The sequence below is a fragment of the Oreochromis niloticus genome, linkage group LG16 (assembly GCF_001858045.2).
Source record: "Oreochromis niloticus isolate F11D_XX linkage group LG16, O_niloticus_UMD_NMBU, whole genome shotgun sequence".
In the NCBI taxonomy this organism is placed as follows: Eukaryota; Metazoa; Chordata; class Actinopteri; order Cichliformes; family Cichlidae; genus Oreochromis; species Oreochromis niloticus.
In genome coordinates this window covers 13,497,969-13,517,627 of record NC_031987.2, presented here as the reverse complement: position 1 = coordinate 13,517,627, position 19,659 = coordinate 13,497,969, and the positions used below count along the sequence as shown (strand labels likewise).

At 39.2% G+C, this 19,659-nt stretch overlaps 1 protein-coding gene across 2 annotated transcripts; it reads left to right on the top strand.

Moving 5' to 3' along the window:
• ptprna (protein tyrosine phosphatase receptor type Na) lies at nucleotides 1–19,578 on the top strand. 2 transcript variants are annotated; one of them, XM_005451909.4, is made up of 24 exons: nucleotides 1–434; nucleotides 3,659–3,709; nucleotides 8,384–8,494; nucleotides 8,704–8,809; nucleotides 8,899–9,046; nucleotides 9,218–9,413; nucleotides 9,659–9,811; nucleotides 9,955–10,092; nucleotides 10,220–10,254; nucleotides 10,344–10,585; nucleotides 10,834–10,920; nucleotides 11,042–11,121; nucleotides 11,512–11,576; nucleotides 13,246–13,455; nucleotides 13,739–13,957; nucleotides 14,056–14,203; nucleotides 14,339–14,412; nucleotides 14,703–14,780; nucleotides 14,970–15,089; nucleotides 16,466–16,632; nucleotides 17,382–17,435; nucleotides 17,591–17,655; nucleotides 18,331–18,404; nucleotides 18,515–18,586. In XM_005451909.4, the coding sequence occupies exons 1-24, from the start codon at nucleotides 359–361 to the stop codon at nucleotides 18,584–18,586; spliced, it is 2,769 nt and encodes a 922-aa protein (XP_005451966.1). In that variant the 5' UTR covers nucleotides 1–358. The 2 variants fall into 2 exon arrangements, with proteins under 2 accessions (XP_005451966.1, XP_005451965.1); XM_005451908.3 differs by having other exon boundaries at nucleotides 3–434; nucleotides 13,691–13,957; nucleotides 18,515–19,578.
• Nucleotides 19,579–19,659: the final 81 nt, after the last annotated feature.

The following is a 19,659-nucleotide window of genomic DNA, read 5'->3' as shown; positions in this document are numbered from 1 at the left end:
GATGACGTAGGTGCAGGTTGAGCTCCTGTATGGAAGAGAGCTCCTTGTTTCTACAGATTCTACGTTATTTCCGCAACTGTGCCGTCGTTGAGTCGATATACGTTGCATGTTAACAGTCTATCCCCGCTTCTCTCGATCTCCACGCCCCACCCGGTGACTGTGAAGAGTTACTTTTCTCTCCTATTTATTTTTTATATTTTTCCCGTCACATGGGCTTTTAGGGTTCAATGTGAGCTGTCGACTCCGCACGGGCTCTTCTTCTTTTTATCAATATGGACGTTTAAAAGAGGGGAAACGCAGAGGGACTCCGCATCTTTCTCTCTCCGTCTCCTCCTCTGCTGTGAAGCTTCGCAAGATCATGCAACACCTTAAACCATGGCGAGCTCTGCTCCTTTTGACGGTGCTGTATCAACCAGGGATCTGTGATAAATACGGTAAGACAATGATAGAAATGATAGTGGAGCGGTAATCATCGCGAAATACACTCCTGGGATGTAGTCGCAGTTTGATGTTAGCAGATGACTTTACCATGGTGTCACCTTTACCGTGGGATACTTTATCCTCTGTTTTTGGTTTTGTAATGAGTTCCTTTCTTTTATTATACTCTTCTTATCGTTCAACAACGGACTGAGAGATGGACTGTGTGTGTAAATACAGAGGATGTTTAATGAGATTAAACACGGGCAGAGGAGAGATGGAGGATGTGGGGAGTAACAGGGAAAACAAAACCGAGTCTTAACAATGAGTAGTTTTTTGTTTTGTTTTTTGTTTTTGCTTTTTGTTTTTGGCTTGTGATGCATTAAGGGATCATTTTAGGGTACTATTACACTTACAATACCACCCTGACGCTCCTTGTTGGGCTCAGTTTTTATTTATTTTTTTATTTTCACGTTTCCAAGAGAGACAAGAGAGTAGGGAGCCACTTGTTAATGAATAACGCCCACACTAGTGTGTGTAGGCTCTACAAAACAAGATGAAAAGTAAACAGCAGGGGTATATACATGTACATCACTAAACTAACTAAAGCTGTATTTAATAATGTGACCAAAAAACCCACCTAATTCAAGTTCAATAAATATTTTGTTTACTGGGCTGAAACATGTGAAACCAGTTAAACATTTCCACTCAGTAGAAATGATCGTGGCATTATAGCCCCTGTCATTTCTATAACAATGCTAGCAATACAGTTTCAGCTTTATTATTTCAAACTGACGGCAGCTGGGTTGGGTTATGAGCTTAGTTCTTTTAGTAGATTGATGCATTGTGTGTGTAACATGAGCAGGTTGAGATTTGTGATGCAGGCAGTGAATTCAGGGAGTAATTCAGAATTAAGCTGAAAAAAGCAACTGTTTTTTCTCTCTCTCACTTCATCTTTCTGTTGTGGGCTTCTTTGGCAACAAACACAAGAGCAACCCAGAAACATTTTGTGACAATTTAATGATAAACAATAAATTGGAAGGAGGACAGAGCTACTTACTTAAAAAATCTCTATAAAATAAAATTTAAAAATCAACACAAAATCTTGGTGTGTTAGTTCTGGCTTTTGAGAATGTCATTAAAAAGAACAATGTGAATTGTAAAACCCAAAGAATAAGAAAGCGCATAAACAGAAAGAACAATGAAAAGCCGTACTGCTCAAATTTCAGCACCATGGAGAGAAACCAGTAACCACTGTTGCTTCCCTTTGTCCATTCATCCGCTGGCACCTCTCCTTTCCTTCCATCTCTCTTCTTTCACACATGCCTCCTTCCATCTGTTCATTTGATGAACAATTCATCCATATGTCTGACTGTCCGTCCTCTCGCAGACCGTATGATGCTCAGTGTCTGAGTAGCTCCGCTCAGTTATTTCTCTGATGGCCTGACAAAACAAACACTGTTTGATAGGTCAGGCTTCCTCAGAAAAGCTAATGGAATTACTGGGATCTTTGTGATACATTTGTGATACATTACAATACCTTGCTCTGGTATACATTTTACTGTTCCCTCTCTCTTGCTCTCTCTCTCTCTATATATAGATATATACATATACATAAAATACAACAGTGAACATTATAATCACTATGAAAAGGATATATCTGATATATTTGCAATACTATCTCCATCTAATCTGTTGATGTGAGGAAGCTGACTTATTCTACCTGCCTGCAGAAAGTTTTACAGTGAAATCATAATAGTTGAATATATAGCAAGCAAACACATGTAACAATATCTTGTTCAGATATTGAAGGTCTTCCTCTGTGCTGTTTTATAAACCAGAGTGCACAGAAACCATACAATAAAATAAATAAATAAATGAGAGCCATAATTTAAAATCAACTTTAGACATTTTTTATATGTTTTTCTTTTTTAATTTATTTTATTAGGGTATTTACTTTCACTTATGATGACGTGTATGTCAGTCCTTCTGCAAGCCCCTGCAATTGCACAGATGCTTTTTTATTCAGTGAGTGTTGCGCATGTATATTTTTATTTTTGCCAAAGCTTACTTCAGGTAGTAACCACCATCCCTTCTATGGTGGGTGTGTTGACGTCAGTGCAACGCAAACACATCTTTGGCTTATTGTTTGTGAAAGAAATCCAGTTTGTACTCACAGTTGTAAGATTTTGCTTCACTAATGCCACTCATTAAAAGAAAGTTTCAGGGCTTCTCAGCAATACAAAATCCATGCACTGTGTGTTTGCAGTGTGTCTGTTTCTAAGCGGTGAGTCATTTTTAGGTACTGCGTCATTTCAATAAAAGGTAGAGAAAATAGTTCTCATTCTTTGCTCTCTGCTCGAGTTTGAGTTTAACCAGCCAGCTAGATTACTGACATATTTGAGATATAGTTTTGCATGTACACACTCTGTCACACACATCTACTTAGAATTATTTTGTTTTATTTTATTGATTTTGAATTATTGTCTGGTACATGCAAAGGGATCCAAGCATTGACGTAGAAGAAAAAAGACAGAAAGCTGGGGCGAGTTATCTCATGCATATTCTGCTGGGTTATATTCCTCTCTATCGCCAGCCACCTGCTCTTTCCCACATTGCCGTACCCTCCAAGGTCTTACTCACTGACCTAAAAAAAGAAAGTGTAAAATCTACAAATGAATTACAGTAAAATACCCCAAAATATATAATGAAAGCATTGTTATTTGCACCCATGTTCAATCACAGTGTCATCTTTTAACAAATATGCATTTTATACCCACAAAATGTAAAGGTCACGAACATTTTGTCTTCAGCCAGGCTTATCAAATGCATTTGTTCAAACACAGATATCATTTTAACTGTGTCATTTCATCAGAAAATGCAAATAATAACACAGTACAGTCATAAAGTTTTAGCCATTTATTTTTTGGGTTAACTGGGTTAAGGGGGTGACTAAAATGCCATTATATAAGAGGCTTATTCTTATGTAAATAATAATTGCATCTACTTGTATTGACATCCGTAACATTTGTATATAAAAGGCAAGGTGACGATAGTGGGTGCTTGTGTTATGGTTGCCACTGAGTTTGTGTCTCATTAAAATGAATAAGCCCAGGTTAAGCTCACTTTGTCTCATTTTCGCCCTCTGAATGTGCGTTTAAGGCAGTCGTTTCCATGGAAATTACTGTAAAAGATTTTACTCTGGGTGCTTGTTAGCCTTCTCTTTGTGTTTCTGTCTCAGGTTGCCTGTTTGAGCGAAAACTGTGCACTAGGGATCAGTTCTGCTCAGATGGTGAGTACGACACACACACGTGCACAGACAAACACACACAATCAAACACAATGTTCTTGAACTTGTTAAACTTTTAAGACAGACCGCTTTCTTAATCCTTCTGTAACACTGCACCATACTAAATTATTAGCCCTCGACGCTAGGCGCACACAGATCCTGACACAAAGGCTGCGCATAGACTCATACAAACACAAGTCAAGGATTTTTGCTCTCTCTGCCTTATTTACCACAGATTCTCAGTCACCTGCCCCTCTCCTTTTCCTCATTTTAAGCCCCACCCCTGCCCTCTGTCTCCATAGCAACACTGACATCACAGTGAGGTCGACACCCCCACAGTTGTTGTGCTAATACAGTGATGAGTCACTGACACACACACTTACGTCCTTCCCCGTGGAAGCTTCACTTACGCACACGCACAGCCATTGGACAGAATACTAAATGGATGAGCTGCCCAGGAGCAGACACAGAGACAGATATCAGCGTGTCTGACAACACTGGGAGAAAAACAGTCCAAGTGGATGAAATGTGCCCCTTTTTCTTTTTTCCTGTTGATGTCTGTACCACCTCAAGAACCTACTAAGCAAAATAAGCTGTAAACGGTCTGTGTTTGTCAGACGCCAACAAAGATTAATTGACCTAATTTTTGGCCAGCACAGCTCCTGTAACACCTAACTAAAAATGACTAACTCATAAAGAATAACAGCAACTGTGTTGAGTTTAGATGAAGACACCGAGGAGCAATAATAAAATAATTAAAAAAAACATTAAGGCTGAATTAAGGTGTGTCCTCATTAACTGAAGCAACACATCTTCTCTGTTTGTGTTCAGAATAAAGGACTTGGATGACATTTTTCATATGCTGGTAGGCAGCAAGGTGATCATTTTTAGTTAACTGCTAACCTTGTAGTAGCCGTAATGCCTTACTTATTTATTTATTTATTTATTTGACCTTCTAATGTACAGTCCACACAGGCTTCGTTGTAGTTATATAGGCCTAGCAGTTTTTGTTAATCTTTGAGACTTTAATATTTTATACTCTGTTCAGTCACTAATAATGTTTTCAATAATTTCTGTGATTACAAAGGTACTGAACTCTAAGAATAAATCAAAAAATAAGGTTTGCATTCTCTAACTTAACTTAAATAACTACAAGATTTGTGAATGTGCCTTTTAAAAAACTAAACAGAACAAATAATTTAATGATCTGCCAAATGTTGTTTATTGTTTCAACCCAACAGTAATCAGAGACTTATGGGCTTAATCTATGATGTCCTCTGAGGTTTCACCAAGGCTTCATTGCATCCACAATAACCCCTTGAGCAGTAATTACTCTAATAATGTCTGCTCATTGTAAAGCAGTCTTTTATATGGTTGCAGTAAATCTAATACCTTCATGAATTATTGTAGTGAAGTCCCCTTTTCACCTTCAGTACTGCTGTGTGCCTACCGTGTGAAGGAACAATGATTGTATCGTACTGCATCCTTTTTAGTGTGCTTAATGAAATACACACCTCCCTTCAGATACTTTGAGTTTGTGTCTGTGACAGGATGAACGAGCTGCTTTATTCTGCATGCATTTGCAAGAAGTAGTGGAGTGTGCAGTGACACATTTTGCTCTGCACGATCCAAGTTTTTATGCTGAGGCCTGTAGTTTTTACTCATGACAGTCTCTTCCAGAAAGAAGTGTTTGTAGGTTTACTGATGATCCCTATGATTCTTAGAATCTCTCACTCTTTTCCCCTCTCAGTTGCTGGTCTGTTTATCATATTGTGAAGGGTCAGTTACTCTAGTAGGGTATGCTGTTGGAAGCATTATCAGTGTAATGTAGGAGGCATGTTAATCCCTCTTCTACATAGTGGTATAGTAACCTGACCTTGTATCTTTGCTGGTTAATGTGTAACAACACAAGTCTACTAAGGACGGTTTAGAGGTTTCCTATATTATATATGGTGCTATAAATGTGAGTGAATGCATATGACCTGATGATTGGGCTGAGCTTGTGCTTTTACATGTATGGGTAGCGTCAATTTATTAAATCGTTACTTCATCTGGCTGTTTTTTCCTGTTTTATTTTACATTATTTTACATTATTTACCTGGGATGAAAATGAGACGAAACTGCTGTTGCAGGTTTTCTGTCAGTTGGACAGCAAGTTGTAGGTTACCAAAAATATTAAACTGGGACTGTTTCCAAACAAGTGGACTGGTACTTATATGGTTCTTTTCTATGCTATTTAAGCCCTCAGAGTGCAGAGTGTTAATATTTCTGTGTTGTTGTTGTTAAGGTGATAAATCCAACGTGACTGATAAATGTATTAATGTTTTACAGCTTGATTGTTACTATGCATACTTTTGTTCCAAGGATATGAATAACTAATGCATGTTTTTAATCACAGTTAATATATTGGGGGGAGTATGTTTTTAAATGAGATCATTTATGTTGAATGTTACCTTTCTATTGTCAGATTCTTGTCAGATTTCATATTGTCAGATTCTTTTGGATGACAACAACACTGAAATCGATATCCTATGTTCCCTGCAGAAAAAAATGACATCTACTGCAATAACCTGAGCTCTCACAATAATCCCAGTCCAATCAAGCCGTCCAGTTTGATGGCTTCTCTTCATTTGTCTTCAATTCTGCCTTCTTCTTTCTGTCATCAGTCCATTCACCAGGAATAATAACAGCTTTACACTCTACTAGTACAATAAACTGCCAGGATGTCACTTCATCAACATTTGTAATTTGATGGTGCGTTTCACAATCATTAGGATGAGATATGTATTTATATGATTGTTTTTCTTTAGTGGTCTTGGTGGGGAAACATATACAAGTTTGTATCTTTATTTCTTTATAAGAATTTTTAAATTCTGTATCGCTCATGAGATTGTAAATGTCTCTGGTAAAACTGTGATGCAGCACACGGCCTAGGTCTTATCACATGAAACATTTTCTGCAAAAAGGAAACTAAATAAACATAATAGAATATTTATTTTTTTACTATAGATAATGGTAAAATAGAGTGAAAAGTCTCGTAGTAAAAGTCTTAAAGAAATTCTCTTGGTTTTTGCTGTCCAACCTCACTAATTCACAGCATTTTTAGCTGCTCCGATGTCAACCTTAACTCAAAGTGTTGTCTTGGCTTTAATCATAGATTATAATGACTGTGTAGGTATCATTTCTTTACCTTTAGTGACTGTTTCTTAAAGCAATAACAAGCTGGAACTGAATTAATGTTTTCTTTTCGGGCAAAAAAACAAAAAAAACATCTTTTAAATCAATACCTGACCTGACATAGTGCATGTGTAACACTTTCTACACTGCTCCTGACTTTTCAATTGAAAAAATAAAAGCTGGGCTCTTTCATACAAAATGTGTGGCTATAAAAACACCTTAATCCTCTCTAATCTGTTCACTAAAACAATTCACTATCTCAGTGTGGCAAAGTGGGTTGTGTGAGATTTAGCTGGTGTAGTGGCTGTGGTGACTCATCAGTGCACCAGTTAAAGCATAGCCTGCTCGGTTTTATCTTTATTCCTATCACATAGCATTTCAGCAATCTAGGTCCTAATTCACTGAGTATTCAGATTAGAAACACAAGCCTTCTATATCTGATTTAGACTTTTCACAGCGTTTCATTTGCAATAAACTTACCCAAGTGAGTCAGATGCTTACAAAACTCTAACCTACACTTTTTATCATCCATCTGTGTGGAACATACACTTTTTAAGCACTGATTCCAGACCTTTTCCATGTAACCCAAACAGTTTATTTATTATTTATAGGGGTAATTCCTATTGCATTGCACTGATTACCTAAGTGCAAGTGCAGCAAATACTAACTTTGTTAAGATCCCAGTAATTTATCGCTGAAGAGCAGATCCATGACGATGGATGCGGTTTATGATAACAAAGAGAGAAAGCTGTCCCCAGGTGATCCTGACAATATGCTATTAATATTTCTGTTGCCATGAAGGTACCTGTAAGTTAGCGACTTCAATTTTTCAAAAGCACTTACACACACAGATGGCGACAGGAGCTCTTCAAAAGGATTGTGACAAGTGTGTGGGCTGAACTTCAAAACTATGACTCACTGCTGTGGGCTAGTGTAGTGTGGGCCACCATATGAATTACAGCTATGACTAAATAACCTCCAAAGCAGTGTCAGTGGAACCATTTGTATTGAAATGTATACGGTTAAATCACAAAAAGCACAAAAAACTGAACTTCGCTTGATGTCTTGTGAAATAATGGGATCATTCTCAGAGGCTTATTGAGATTTTAAAAATATAATAGCTTCTCCATTATGGCAATGTCTTTGTTATGAGGGGAATTTCTCCTGAGGGCTTTTTTTTACACAGCAGACATTTTGAATGAAGAAAAAAGTTAACGATTGCTCCCTTCTGTTCAAGCGTTGCACTCTGGCTTTTTTGTCATAACTGTAAGCAGACATGGCAGTATGTCAGTGATGCCGTAGTACAACGGGGTCCGGAGACACAGCTGACACAGCCACATAAAAAGTCAGCCAAATTTTGTTACTTGCACCTGTTGATTTCCTGCTGCGCTGTGAAATCACTATCAGCTTAGTTGTTGTATCCTGGACCAGGACTCGAGAGGCTGCCCTTGCCAAATTTGGGGTTACATAATTACATCCGTATTCATGTGTGTATTTCAGATGGGTTGTTTGGTCAGTGTCGAAGCTCTAAGCAGGACCAGGTCCAGTACCAGGTGTCAGTTCCTGTTCTGAAGAGGATGCAAGAAGTTCTAAAACAGCTCATGCTAGAAGGTGAGACAGAACATAATAGAGAGCTAAAAGTGTTAAAGTGAATACGCACGTGTATTTAAATAGCTGCGATCAAACAAAAAAGTGCTCTATTCATTCATAATTTCAGCCCCTTTTTCTGTCTGTATTTCTGTAATCTGTACACACACGTTAGTCTTGCACTTTTTACTTACAGCTATTTTTTTAAATTTATTTTCCATCTGTGTGTGCAGGGCTGTCATGGCAGGATGACATCACCCAGTATATTTTGTCAAAGGAGCTGAAAAGAGTTCCTCATACCACACTTCCCTCAAAGCCAAACACCTCATCCTTGTCTCAGCAAGTACACCTTAGTTATTTTGAAATTGACAGAGAGAGAGATTGTATATTTATATAACAGATTTAGTCGATTCTCTCTCGGTCGCCAGGTCCAAACAGCCCTCCTCCCACCACCAAAGTTCAAAGTCAGCATCTGCTTCTCCTAGTGGCAAATATGTGGACTACATGATTGTTGAGCCGCCTCAGTCGCCACTGCGCATGCAAACAGCATCTATGGACCCATACACATACCGCCAGGTATGAAAACACACACTGTGATTAGCAGCAGATTAGCAGGGTCTATGTCATTCATTTACACTTCATGCACAGGTGTAGACAAACTTTTGCATATAAGTGTAACACACATAATAATGTGCCACAGTTTACATCTAGTATAACAGGTATTATATACTGTCCCTGCCAACACAGCATAGGTACCAAGACGAAGTAGAGAGATCTCTCATGGGTTCAGCAGGTGCCTATGCCCGCCCTTCCTCGAGGTCCCAGACCAACCAGAGAGAACGTGAGCGTGACAGGCAGCTGCTCCTGGAAGCTCTGTCTCTTTACCTGGCATCTGCACAGCCGTCTTACCGCCACAGAGGAGCTCCTTCCATGGTTCCTGCAGGTAAAAAAAATCTAAACATAATTACTTTTTTTCATAAATTTTTTTTACTAATTCACCACAAAGATAAATAGATAGTTTAAAAATATTTAAATGCATAAACTTATATATATTAACTATGAAATCTCATGCACACCTTCAGTTTCTCATGCAGAAAATATCCATAGACTTAAAAAAAATATAGAACTCTGGCACATTTTTGTGCCAATCACAAACAACTTTCCCACTGTACCTGCTTTCATGAGCAGGTCTGCCTTATTATGAGGACTTGGAGTTGGATATACCAGTGGACTATGTGGAAGACTACACCCTACAGGAGAGGCTTGGTACTGCAGGCAGGCAGCAGCCCTCGCAGAATAAGAAAGTTCTTCAGGACTATAGCGCACTGTCTGGGAATAACGGTGAGAAAAAGAACGCAAGCATAATTATATACAGCATAAATATAATGACACACATATTTAAACTATGGATGCACATACAAAATCTGCCAATATGTTTGAAAAATGATTGTTGCAAAAATAACGGTAAACCCATCCTGTGTTAGATGACTTGCTCCAAAGGATGTCGGCTGTCTTGCAGAAGTACAGAGTCGATCCAAGAGACCTCAGTCAGGAGCAGCTCTACAAGCTAGCTCTCACACTGCTGCAGCATCAGGGCAAAACTGGCACACACCCCCAACTTGGTAATAAACCAAAACAAAAAAACCAACAAACTCATAATTTCTTAAATATAGAAATATCCTAATCCCTACAATTTTCAGCAATTTTTATTTAGCATTTCTGTAAAACAGATTTTCTCTGTATTCATAGATCCAGTCGAAAAAGACCTCAACACCCTCAAGGAAGTATGTTAGCATCTACTGATAGCAGTCATTAAAAATGTAATCATAGGTTCTTACATAGGCATGTTTTCTCCTCTCCCCCTTATATGCAGCTGTTAAAAACAGACAGCATTTCCAGTAAACCAGAGAAGCCTGTTCCTGTTGCCCCTGTCCCCTCCACTCCCTCAGTCCAAGCTACACCTTCATCCAAGAGTCCCAGCCTTCCCCCGTCTGCCTCCCAGCCTCCGCAGGCCGCTCCCGCTGAAGCTGGACTAGATTTTAAGGGACAGGGGCTGCCAGTAGTGGAGAGCACAGGGGCCAAAGAGGAGTATGGGTACATTGTCACCAATCAGAGGTCAGAACTTGATCTATTTTAACACTCAGTTCTTCAGTTCATAGTAAACACGTCTAAAACATGAAAAACAACTTTGTTTGAGTCACTAATGATTTGTTTAATGTAGTGATGCTTTAATAAATGCTGTCTAATTATAGCCTGTTTTGTAACGTCAATAGTCATTTATTTAAAAGTAAAAAGCAGAAAACAAGACATTTATTAAAAAATTGTGTTTACAGCAAAATTAATGATGTTTGTTTCATTCGTAGTCCCCTGAGTCTGTACGATGGAGTCAAGATGTTGGAGCTGCTGGCTGATAAAATACACTTGACAACAAGCAGCTTCATCAACATTAGGTAGCACTGCAGTTGCATGTGTTTGATGCTTCAGACAGTTAGTTTGTTGTACTCTTCATTCCTGTATTTTTACAGTTTTCAGCGATCCAACATGTGTGTCCCTGTGTTTATGTGTTGCCAGCGTCGTCGGTCCTGCACTGACTTTCCGTATCCGACAGAACGAGCACAACATGACGGCAGCAGAGGTAGCTGCTAAAGCCGGTAAGGCTCAAAAACACAGATTTATCCACATACTGTACATATGTTAAACACGATTTCACCATAAGGCTAAAAAAGACCATAAGGCTCAAAATATACGTTCCCAATCTTTGGATTCATCCCCACTGAAACACTAAGAAGAGTACAAGACAAAACAACATCAGAAATGAAAAAAAGTGAAGAGTTTACCTTTCTATATTACATTAGGAATGTTTTTGTTTGGTAGACTTATACATACTATAGGCATTTCTTTTCCATGAACCGTTTGCCTCATGGAGAACTGAAACGTTGTAAATAAATGTGTTTTTGTCAGGTTGTATGCAAGAGTCGCTTTACAGTGTTAGACCCGATATTAAAAAGCCTGTGTTGTTTTTTTATTTTTTACTCCAACAGTATCTGAAAAGAATTTCCTGGAGTCTGAGACGGGTCTGAAGATTGTGCAGACTGGTGTGGGAGAGGTATTTGATTAACACACGGACATTTTTCATCTTTTTTGTTAACATTTTCTCTCTGATCTAATCACAGATGTGTACTGCTTCTTTATTTGCGCTTATCTTTTGTGGCTTTGTTTAGTACTGATACTGTGACATGAATTAAATGCATAGCTAAGAAAGTGCTGAGGATGGGCTATGTTAGGTTGCTCAGTGGGAATAACTTGATTCCAATCACTTTTATTACCTTCAGCAATAAAGTAACCTTTGTTAACACCATCACTACACTTGTGCTGTATACAACTCTTTTTTTGTGTGTGTAAATTTTGGTTGCCAGAACCAATAAGTGAGGCAACACATCCTAACAACCAGCATTTCACTTGTTGCCATGGAGTTCCATCCCCCCCCCACCTCACCCCTACTGAGGCTTCCAGATCCCAGGTGCTATGGCAACAGTCACCAATGTCATTAACCTCATTATTCACCGTTTCACATAAACAGCTTGATTCCTAGCCTCTGAATCCTTACTCATGTGTCAGTCTTTGTGTGTAATCGATCATTATTTCCAAAATGCACATGTAGATTGAATATAAGGATGACGCACACACACACACACACACACACACAGGCACGCACACACACACACACACACACACACAGGCACGCACACAGACAGATTGCTTTCAGGGCTACAGTGATAATATCACAGTCGTGCTGCCAGCATCTGTGTATCTGATACTGATGTGATCAAATGGCACAAGCTGATGTTTTTTTTCTCACTAGACATGTGTGTGTGTGTGTGTGTGTTATTAATTTATTCAAATGATGTTGTCCCCCCCCCCCTCCCCCCCTTCCTAAATTACTGCATTTCTAAATTACCTTAAGCAGTTTTTAGTGGTTTTATGTAAATTTTGTAAACTACGACAAAGGACAATTTCTTTGCATTTTTAATCACACAATATCTCAGTGCTGGTAGTGTTTGTCAGAGAAACGATGATATACTGTAAAGTTAGGACAAAGTAAAGATACTGTACTACCTCTGTCTCTTTGGTTACCGCTGTGCACTTCCCTTCTGGCTTTTGATTTTCTTCTCTAGCTTGGCCTTCAAATTTAACTTGTCCTTTCAAGGCTGGTTGGTTTATTTATTCATTTTTATGAGTTTTTCCTTGGACTGACATTTCAATTCCACCACTGAGAAACAGCCACAGCATTAGCTGGCAAAGCAGAGCTGGTGACTTCTGTTGTATGCGGGTAGCATGGGGAAAATTGTTTGTAAATAAAGATCAAGTTGAAGAATAGGTGGAATGACACTTGGGGGCAGACGATACCTCATAGCACTGATACATGGCATGTCGTATAAGATGGTTGGCTGATCTCCTGGAGCCTCAGCTGTCTTTTTAATGATTTCTGGGGCGCAACACCTTGACCTTTAAGACCTCTGTCTTTTAAACTTAGCTCAGCTGCTCACTGGGCACACGTTGCTGTCAGGTGCAGTTACAGAGAAGCAATTCTGTTGGTAAAAGGAAATGAGTGGCCTTTGAATTGCAGTAGTGAGGGTGGATTTGCTGGAGCACCTTAGTTTGGGTTGACTGTTGATGCGCATGTTAAAAAATGGAGATAACAACCTGTTTTCTTTGTGTTCCTGCCCACTTGTCTATATCTTACTCACTGCTCTTTATGATCATCCTTTTTCTAGAGGACAGATGCGCGGGGTCTCCCTCAGGTAACCAGGGTTTCCCAGGGCTCCAGTGGGACAGTTATCACCCTTGTTTCCATGGCAGTTGTTGGAGGTGTGCTGGTATTGGCCATGGCCGTAGCTTGTCTCAGGCACTATGCTCAGCAAGTGAACAATGGCAAGCTTGGCCTGGGGCCAGAGGGAGGAGCAGAAACTCACTTTGACTACCAGGTAAGGCTACATAAGGGGTCTGGTCAAAATCCCTTACATACAAGTGTCCTTTTAGTGCTATTCGATGCATTTTCATCATTATGTATTTTCCCGGTGTTGAGGTGTTATAATGGATTGGAAAAGGAGAAAAAGGCAGATAATTTGAAGCATAGAGAATAGCTCTTAAGTCAGGCAGTTAATTGCGTGCAGTTTATGCATTAAATGCCTAAAGTAATGCAGTTTTCCATCTGTTCAGGAGCTATGTCGGCAGCACATGGCATCTAAATCCTCCCTGTGCCGCCAGGACTGTGTGGGAGGGGTGACCAGCAGCATCTCTGGACCTGCTGTAAACACGGGTGCGGGTGGACGGAGGGGTACAGATACATCCCGTGTCAGCAGCGTTTCCTCCCAGTTCAGTGATGGTCCCCAGCACAGCCCATCCTCCACTCACAGCTCCACCCCGTCCTGGAGTGAGGAGCCTGCCCAGTCTAACATGGACATCTCCACTGGTCACATGATACTAGTGAGTGAAAACAGTCTACAGTACTACAGATTGATGAAAGGTATTCTCTGCTCTTTGTTTATGAAATATTTATTTCTCATGTCCCGTCTCTTCCTCAGGCGTATATGGAGGATCACCTGCGTAATAAGGACCGTCTCCAGAAGGAGTGGGAGGCTTTGTGTTCCTATCAGGCAGAACCCAGTTCAGTAGCTGTGGCTCAGTCCGCAGACAACATGGACAAAAACAGACATGCTGAAGCCCTCCCCTGTTAGTTCATTAACATGTAACACTTTTTATCATTTCTATATTTTGCACATTTTCATGCAAAGTGTTTAATTGAAAGTCTCACCAACCTTTAACCTAAACATAATTAAAGCCCAAACACCTTCTTTTTTCTTCCAGATGATCACTCTCGTGTGAAACTGAAGACTGATGTAAACCCCAATAAACAAGATTATATCAATGCCAGCATCATTGTAAGAATCCCTCATGTAAAATAAAACATATATAAAATATGACATAGTTATTCAGTTAGGTATAAATTTGTGTAATACTCTGTTGCTGCATAGATGACTTTATAAAGAAAGAAGTCGTTGTTTGGATGTAAGGAAACACTTTGAAGCATAATTATTTGGATGTGTTGTATGAGAACATACAACACATCCATCTGCAGCTCAATCAGGATACACTGTGACATATTTTTCTCTCTTGATATTCGAGATTTATGAAAATATAAATTGCATCTTTTTCCTTTTTCAATCAACAGTTTGATCATGATCCTCGCCAACCATCTTACATTGCCACACAGGGACCTCTTCCCCATACTGTTGCTGATTTCTGGCAGGTTGGTGCAGTCTCCCCTCTGCTTTCTTTTCCCCATCACTCTGTCTTTCTCCCATTTCTATGAATTTGTAATATATTCAGTGCAAAAGAAATAGTAAAGCAGTGCATATTTTACAGCTATATACTGAGTCTTCTTAAAGTGACGTTAAGATGTGTGTTTGTGTGTGTGCTTGCTCTGTTCAACCTTCAGATGGTGTGGGAGAACGGCTGCACAGTGATTGTGATGATGACAGCTTTGGTGGAGGATGGAGAGAAGCAGTGTGAACGATACTGGCCTGACGAGGGCTCGTCACTCTACCACATCTATGAGGTTCATTTCCTGTTTAACTTTGACTTTTCTCGTGTAGTGCAGAAGACAACATTACAGAGAAATCATTCACAAGTGGATACAAGTGCAAAAATTGGCACATATCTGCTTCTGTCACCACATTTTTGTTTTTATAAAGCCTGTTAGCTAATTGATGTCTTAAGATGGTGGCTGTTTTCAAGATGGCTGTCCACAAAGGCAAGAAAATATGTATATTTTTATGTAAAGTAAACTAGACTTGCCATTCCAGAATGATCATAGTGTCAAATTTTACAAGTTTCACCAAATTGAAGTCTGAAAGCTTTTAAATATTTTTAACAGTATTTATTTTAGTTGCATCTCCATGATAGATCTCTTACACTCCTCACTGGCTACCCAGTTCTTAGCTAGTCCCCAAAAAGCTTGTTGTTTATGGTGGGTTATGATTTAGAGAGGGCTGCCAACTATTCAAATGGATGGTGGTTCCATCTCCAGCTGTATGTAGGAGAGCTTAGACATGGTACTAAACCCCAAATACCCCCGGTGCCTACATCCGGCTTTGCATGAGTGTTAAAAATGTGTTCCTGGAGAAACAAATCATTCACCATGGAGTAAAGGAGAGGGCAGAACTCAGAGAGCAATAACTTTATATACTTGATATCATAGTTGGATTTGTCATTTTATTTAGCCAATACAACAAATATCTGGGCAGCCTCACAGCAAGAAGGTTCTGGGTTTGAACGTCTCCAAACAACTGCTTGTCGGGTTAACTGGTGATACTTAAGTGGCTGTTGGTGTGACCTAATGTTATCTGTCTGTTAGCATGTTAGAAAAATAACTGGTTTACATTATGTTTGACCTACCTATAGCGAAAGGCATATAAATCAAAGTGAAACTTGAAAAGTAGGCAGTGTTTGAAATGATGTAATAAAACAGCTGTTTCTGAGATGGTCAAATTGGAAAAAATTGAAAACTGTTGTGGCTAATGGGATTTTTCAAATTAATGGCTCCATACCAGAGAGATAAAGATGCAAAGTTTGATTCCTGTATCGATATTTGCAAGACTGTTTCAACACTCATGGAAAAGATCCCTTGATTAGCCCTGCTGTTTCTGTTCAAAATATATGACAAAAAACGATGAGTCATAGAGAATACAGTGAATAAAGCTGATTAGACTAAGAGTCACTGTGCCTTGTTTATACTAAAGGTATTTTCACAGTAAGTAAGTCAGTACACAGTATGTATAACCTTTTTTTCCCTCCTGTTAGTTTACCTGACTGAATGCTTGCAAGTTGAATCCCTGTATGTTTAAATTTTAAACAATTCAAAAGATTCATGAGTCATATTTTTCAACCCCTCCCTCTCTTCTTTCCTCCCCACTGTGTCTTTGTGTGTGTCAGGTGAACCTGGTGTCAGAACACATCTGGTGCAAGGACTTCCTGGTGCGTAGCTTCTACCTGAAAAATGTCCAGACGCAGGAGACACGTACCTTGACCCAGTTTCACCTGCTGAGCTGGCCAGCTGATGGCATCCCCACCTCCACACGACCACTGCTTGACTTCCGCAGGTAAGAAACTATCCACAAACATGCACGCAGACTGCCCTTGTTTATACAAAAGTATACAAATAAATATATGTATAAACCCTTGAAATACCAGTGGTCACATTGGTGGATTTGAATCCCGCTGATCGCCTTCATGTCCATCTCTTTTCTGTGTTTTCCATCCTCCCTGCCATTTGTCAGTGTATATGCTCAATTTCCATGTAATTCATTTCAAGCTTAATCCATCATCGCTGACACTCTCTCTCTCCCTCTACCCCAGTGTGCAGGTTGACAGGTTTGTATTTTAACATCTCCCAGTGTCATTTTTGTGGTTTGCAGCTAGTACTCTGGCTCCAGTTGCATAGTCACAAAAATGAGCATTGGCAGGTGTGACTGGCTACTGCAAGAGGGACAGTGAATCTGTGGCTTCCTCTCCACTTATTCTATCCTGTTTTCACCACCTCACTGTCCTCCACACCCTCATGCAGTATCTAATTTTGTCCAGTCAAATTTCCTGATCTCATTTTGTTTACCTGTCACATACAGTTATTCCATTCCTTGTATTTCCAACATGGTCACTTACTTTGTTTTCACTGTGATATTCCACAAATACGCAAAGCAGAATTTGCCATTTCTATATTAATAATAAGATGTTATTATTTTTTTGTGCAAAGGTCAGTTGTAACCTTTACCATAAATATTTTATAACCAAGCACATTTTTCTGTCCTTTGTCCTTTTCTTTCTTTTCTCTCCCTGGTTTCTACTTGTTCAGGAAGGTGAATAAATGCTACAGAGGTCGTTCCTGTCCAATCATCGTTCACTGCGGGTAAGAATGAAAGGATGATACTCTGGGGTTTGTAGGATCACAGATTTCTGTGGAACAACAGAAATTGCAGATATACATGTGAATTTTCTGCTTAAAGGGTATTTTAAAGAAAAATACTTTGTAAGATCATGTTTGCGTTTGTGTCACTCCCACAGTGATGGCACTGGCAGAACTGGCACGTATATCCTTATTGACATGGTGCTGAACCGCATGGCCAAGGGTGAGTCAGTTAAAAACAAAAACATTACCCAGATACATTACATCCATACCTAATCTTTATGACTTACAGCCCACAGATGATGCAGTGAAAGCTTTTGAGAAGTCAAACCTTTAATTGGTCTGAGTCATATTACGGTTGCATTTCCTATCAACTACAGCAGAGGGTGCTATAGTTACAAGCTGCTTGTTGAAAGAAATTGGGTACTGGTAGTTCAGACTACATTTTAATAATTACAAACATAAGCATGTGCGCATGCTTTTGCAGTATTTCTCGAGCTGAGTGGTTTAGCAGCTTAACTGGAATCCTTTAGAAAGAGTCAGGAAACTTGAAATGCAATCAAATTACATCTATACCATTCAAAGTCTTATTTTAATGAAACTAATTTCAGCTGGATTACATTATCTTTTCCCTTTTTTTTTCTTGCAGTTGTCAGAATCTGTTTTTGTTTATCAGAGATGGTTGCTGTCTGTTTAATCTTCAACCTCAAATGAGACATTGACCTTTTCACTGTCTCTTGTCAGTTCTATCACAATAGTTCTTCACAAATAACCTCAACAGATCTATTTTGTGAATTTTCTACATCATACATCATATCATCTGAAAATAGCAGATTTAGATTGATGGAGATCAGAAAAAAACTATTAGTGATGCTGCTACTATTCTTGATGACATTAGGGGTGAAGGAGATCGACATTGCAGCCACACTGGAGCACATCAGAGACCAGAGACCTGGCCTAGTCCGCACCAAGGTACATACCGTCCATTGTTTGTAGGCATATTGTTTTTAGTATGTTTTTTTCTAGTCTTCAGATTGTGCATCATTACCCAAGTGCCTCACTTCCCTGCTCTTCCTAATTAGGACCAGTTTGAGTTTGCCCTGACGGCGGTAGCTGAGGAGGTGAATGCCATCTTGAAAGCCCTGCCACAGTGAGATGCAGCTGCTGATGGATACAATGACGACATGCAGACAGAAAAGAATACACGCTCCAGTGGACACAATTGTATGATTCAGTCATGTATGATCATTACTGTATATAAAAATCTGCTTGGCCACACTGGAGCTATTATTGCTCTTGCTTTTTTCCCCTGCTGACTCATTGTCTGGGTGTTTAAAACATTTTGAAATCCAATTTTATTTTGAGGATTTTTTTTTCCAGGAAGCAAAAGGAAAGAGAATCAAAGTTCTTTACAATTACAGCAAGATTTGATTTTTTCCATTAGTATCTTAAGTTTCTAATTACACATGGAGGCAGTTATCAGTTGGGAATTTAACAGAAAACCTTGGTGCCTGTGTGAATCCAGATGAATATGGGATAAGGGTGATCATGCTGTCAGACAGAATAGTTATCTTGTACTCATCTGATTAAATTGTTACTGGACATTATTACCTCAAATGATCAGCCAACATAAAAATAATTTATGACCAACACAGGGTTTGTATTGGCTGCTCTAGTGAACATGTAAATTGGACCAAAGTTATAATACTGTCAAATCCCCTGTCAAAACGTATCAAATATTTATGACTGCCATCCCAGTTAAACATGGTGTGGCTGTTCTCCGATGTAACTCTGAATGTGTTGTTATTCGTGTCCATCTGAATACTGTATTCTTTTGCCAAGTGTGTTTTTATTTCTGAGGCGTGTCTTTTTTGCCTTGAAAACATGATCGTTTGCTTTCAGCGCTGGTCGTTTCGTAATGGATGCTCGACTTGACCATGAAGTACCTTCTCGCTGTCTCCCTTTCTGCACACAAAGTAACTTTGCGTTCTTCTACTGTCTTACTCAGTGTACGACCTTGTGATTCGTGTAAATAATTCATTCTGATTGTGTTTATTTCATGTAGCAGACAGACAGAAAATATCTATAAAAATGTATTTTTGACTTGACCTAAATAAATTTGTGATGTGATGCAGCAGAAAACAAACCCAAATGCCTTCAGTGTTCTCTGTTTTCTGGATTGCTGATTCTACCATGACTGCAAGATAGTCACTGTGACATAATCCAT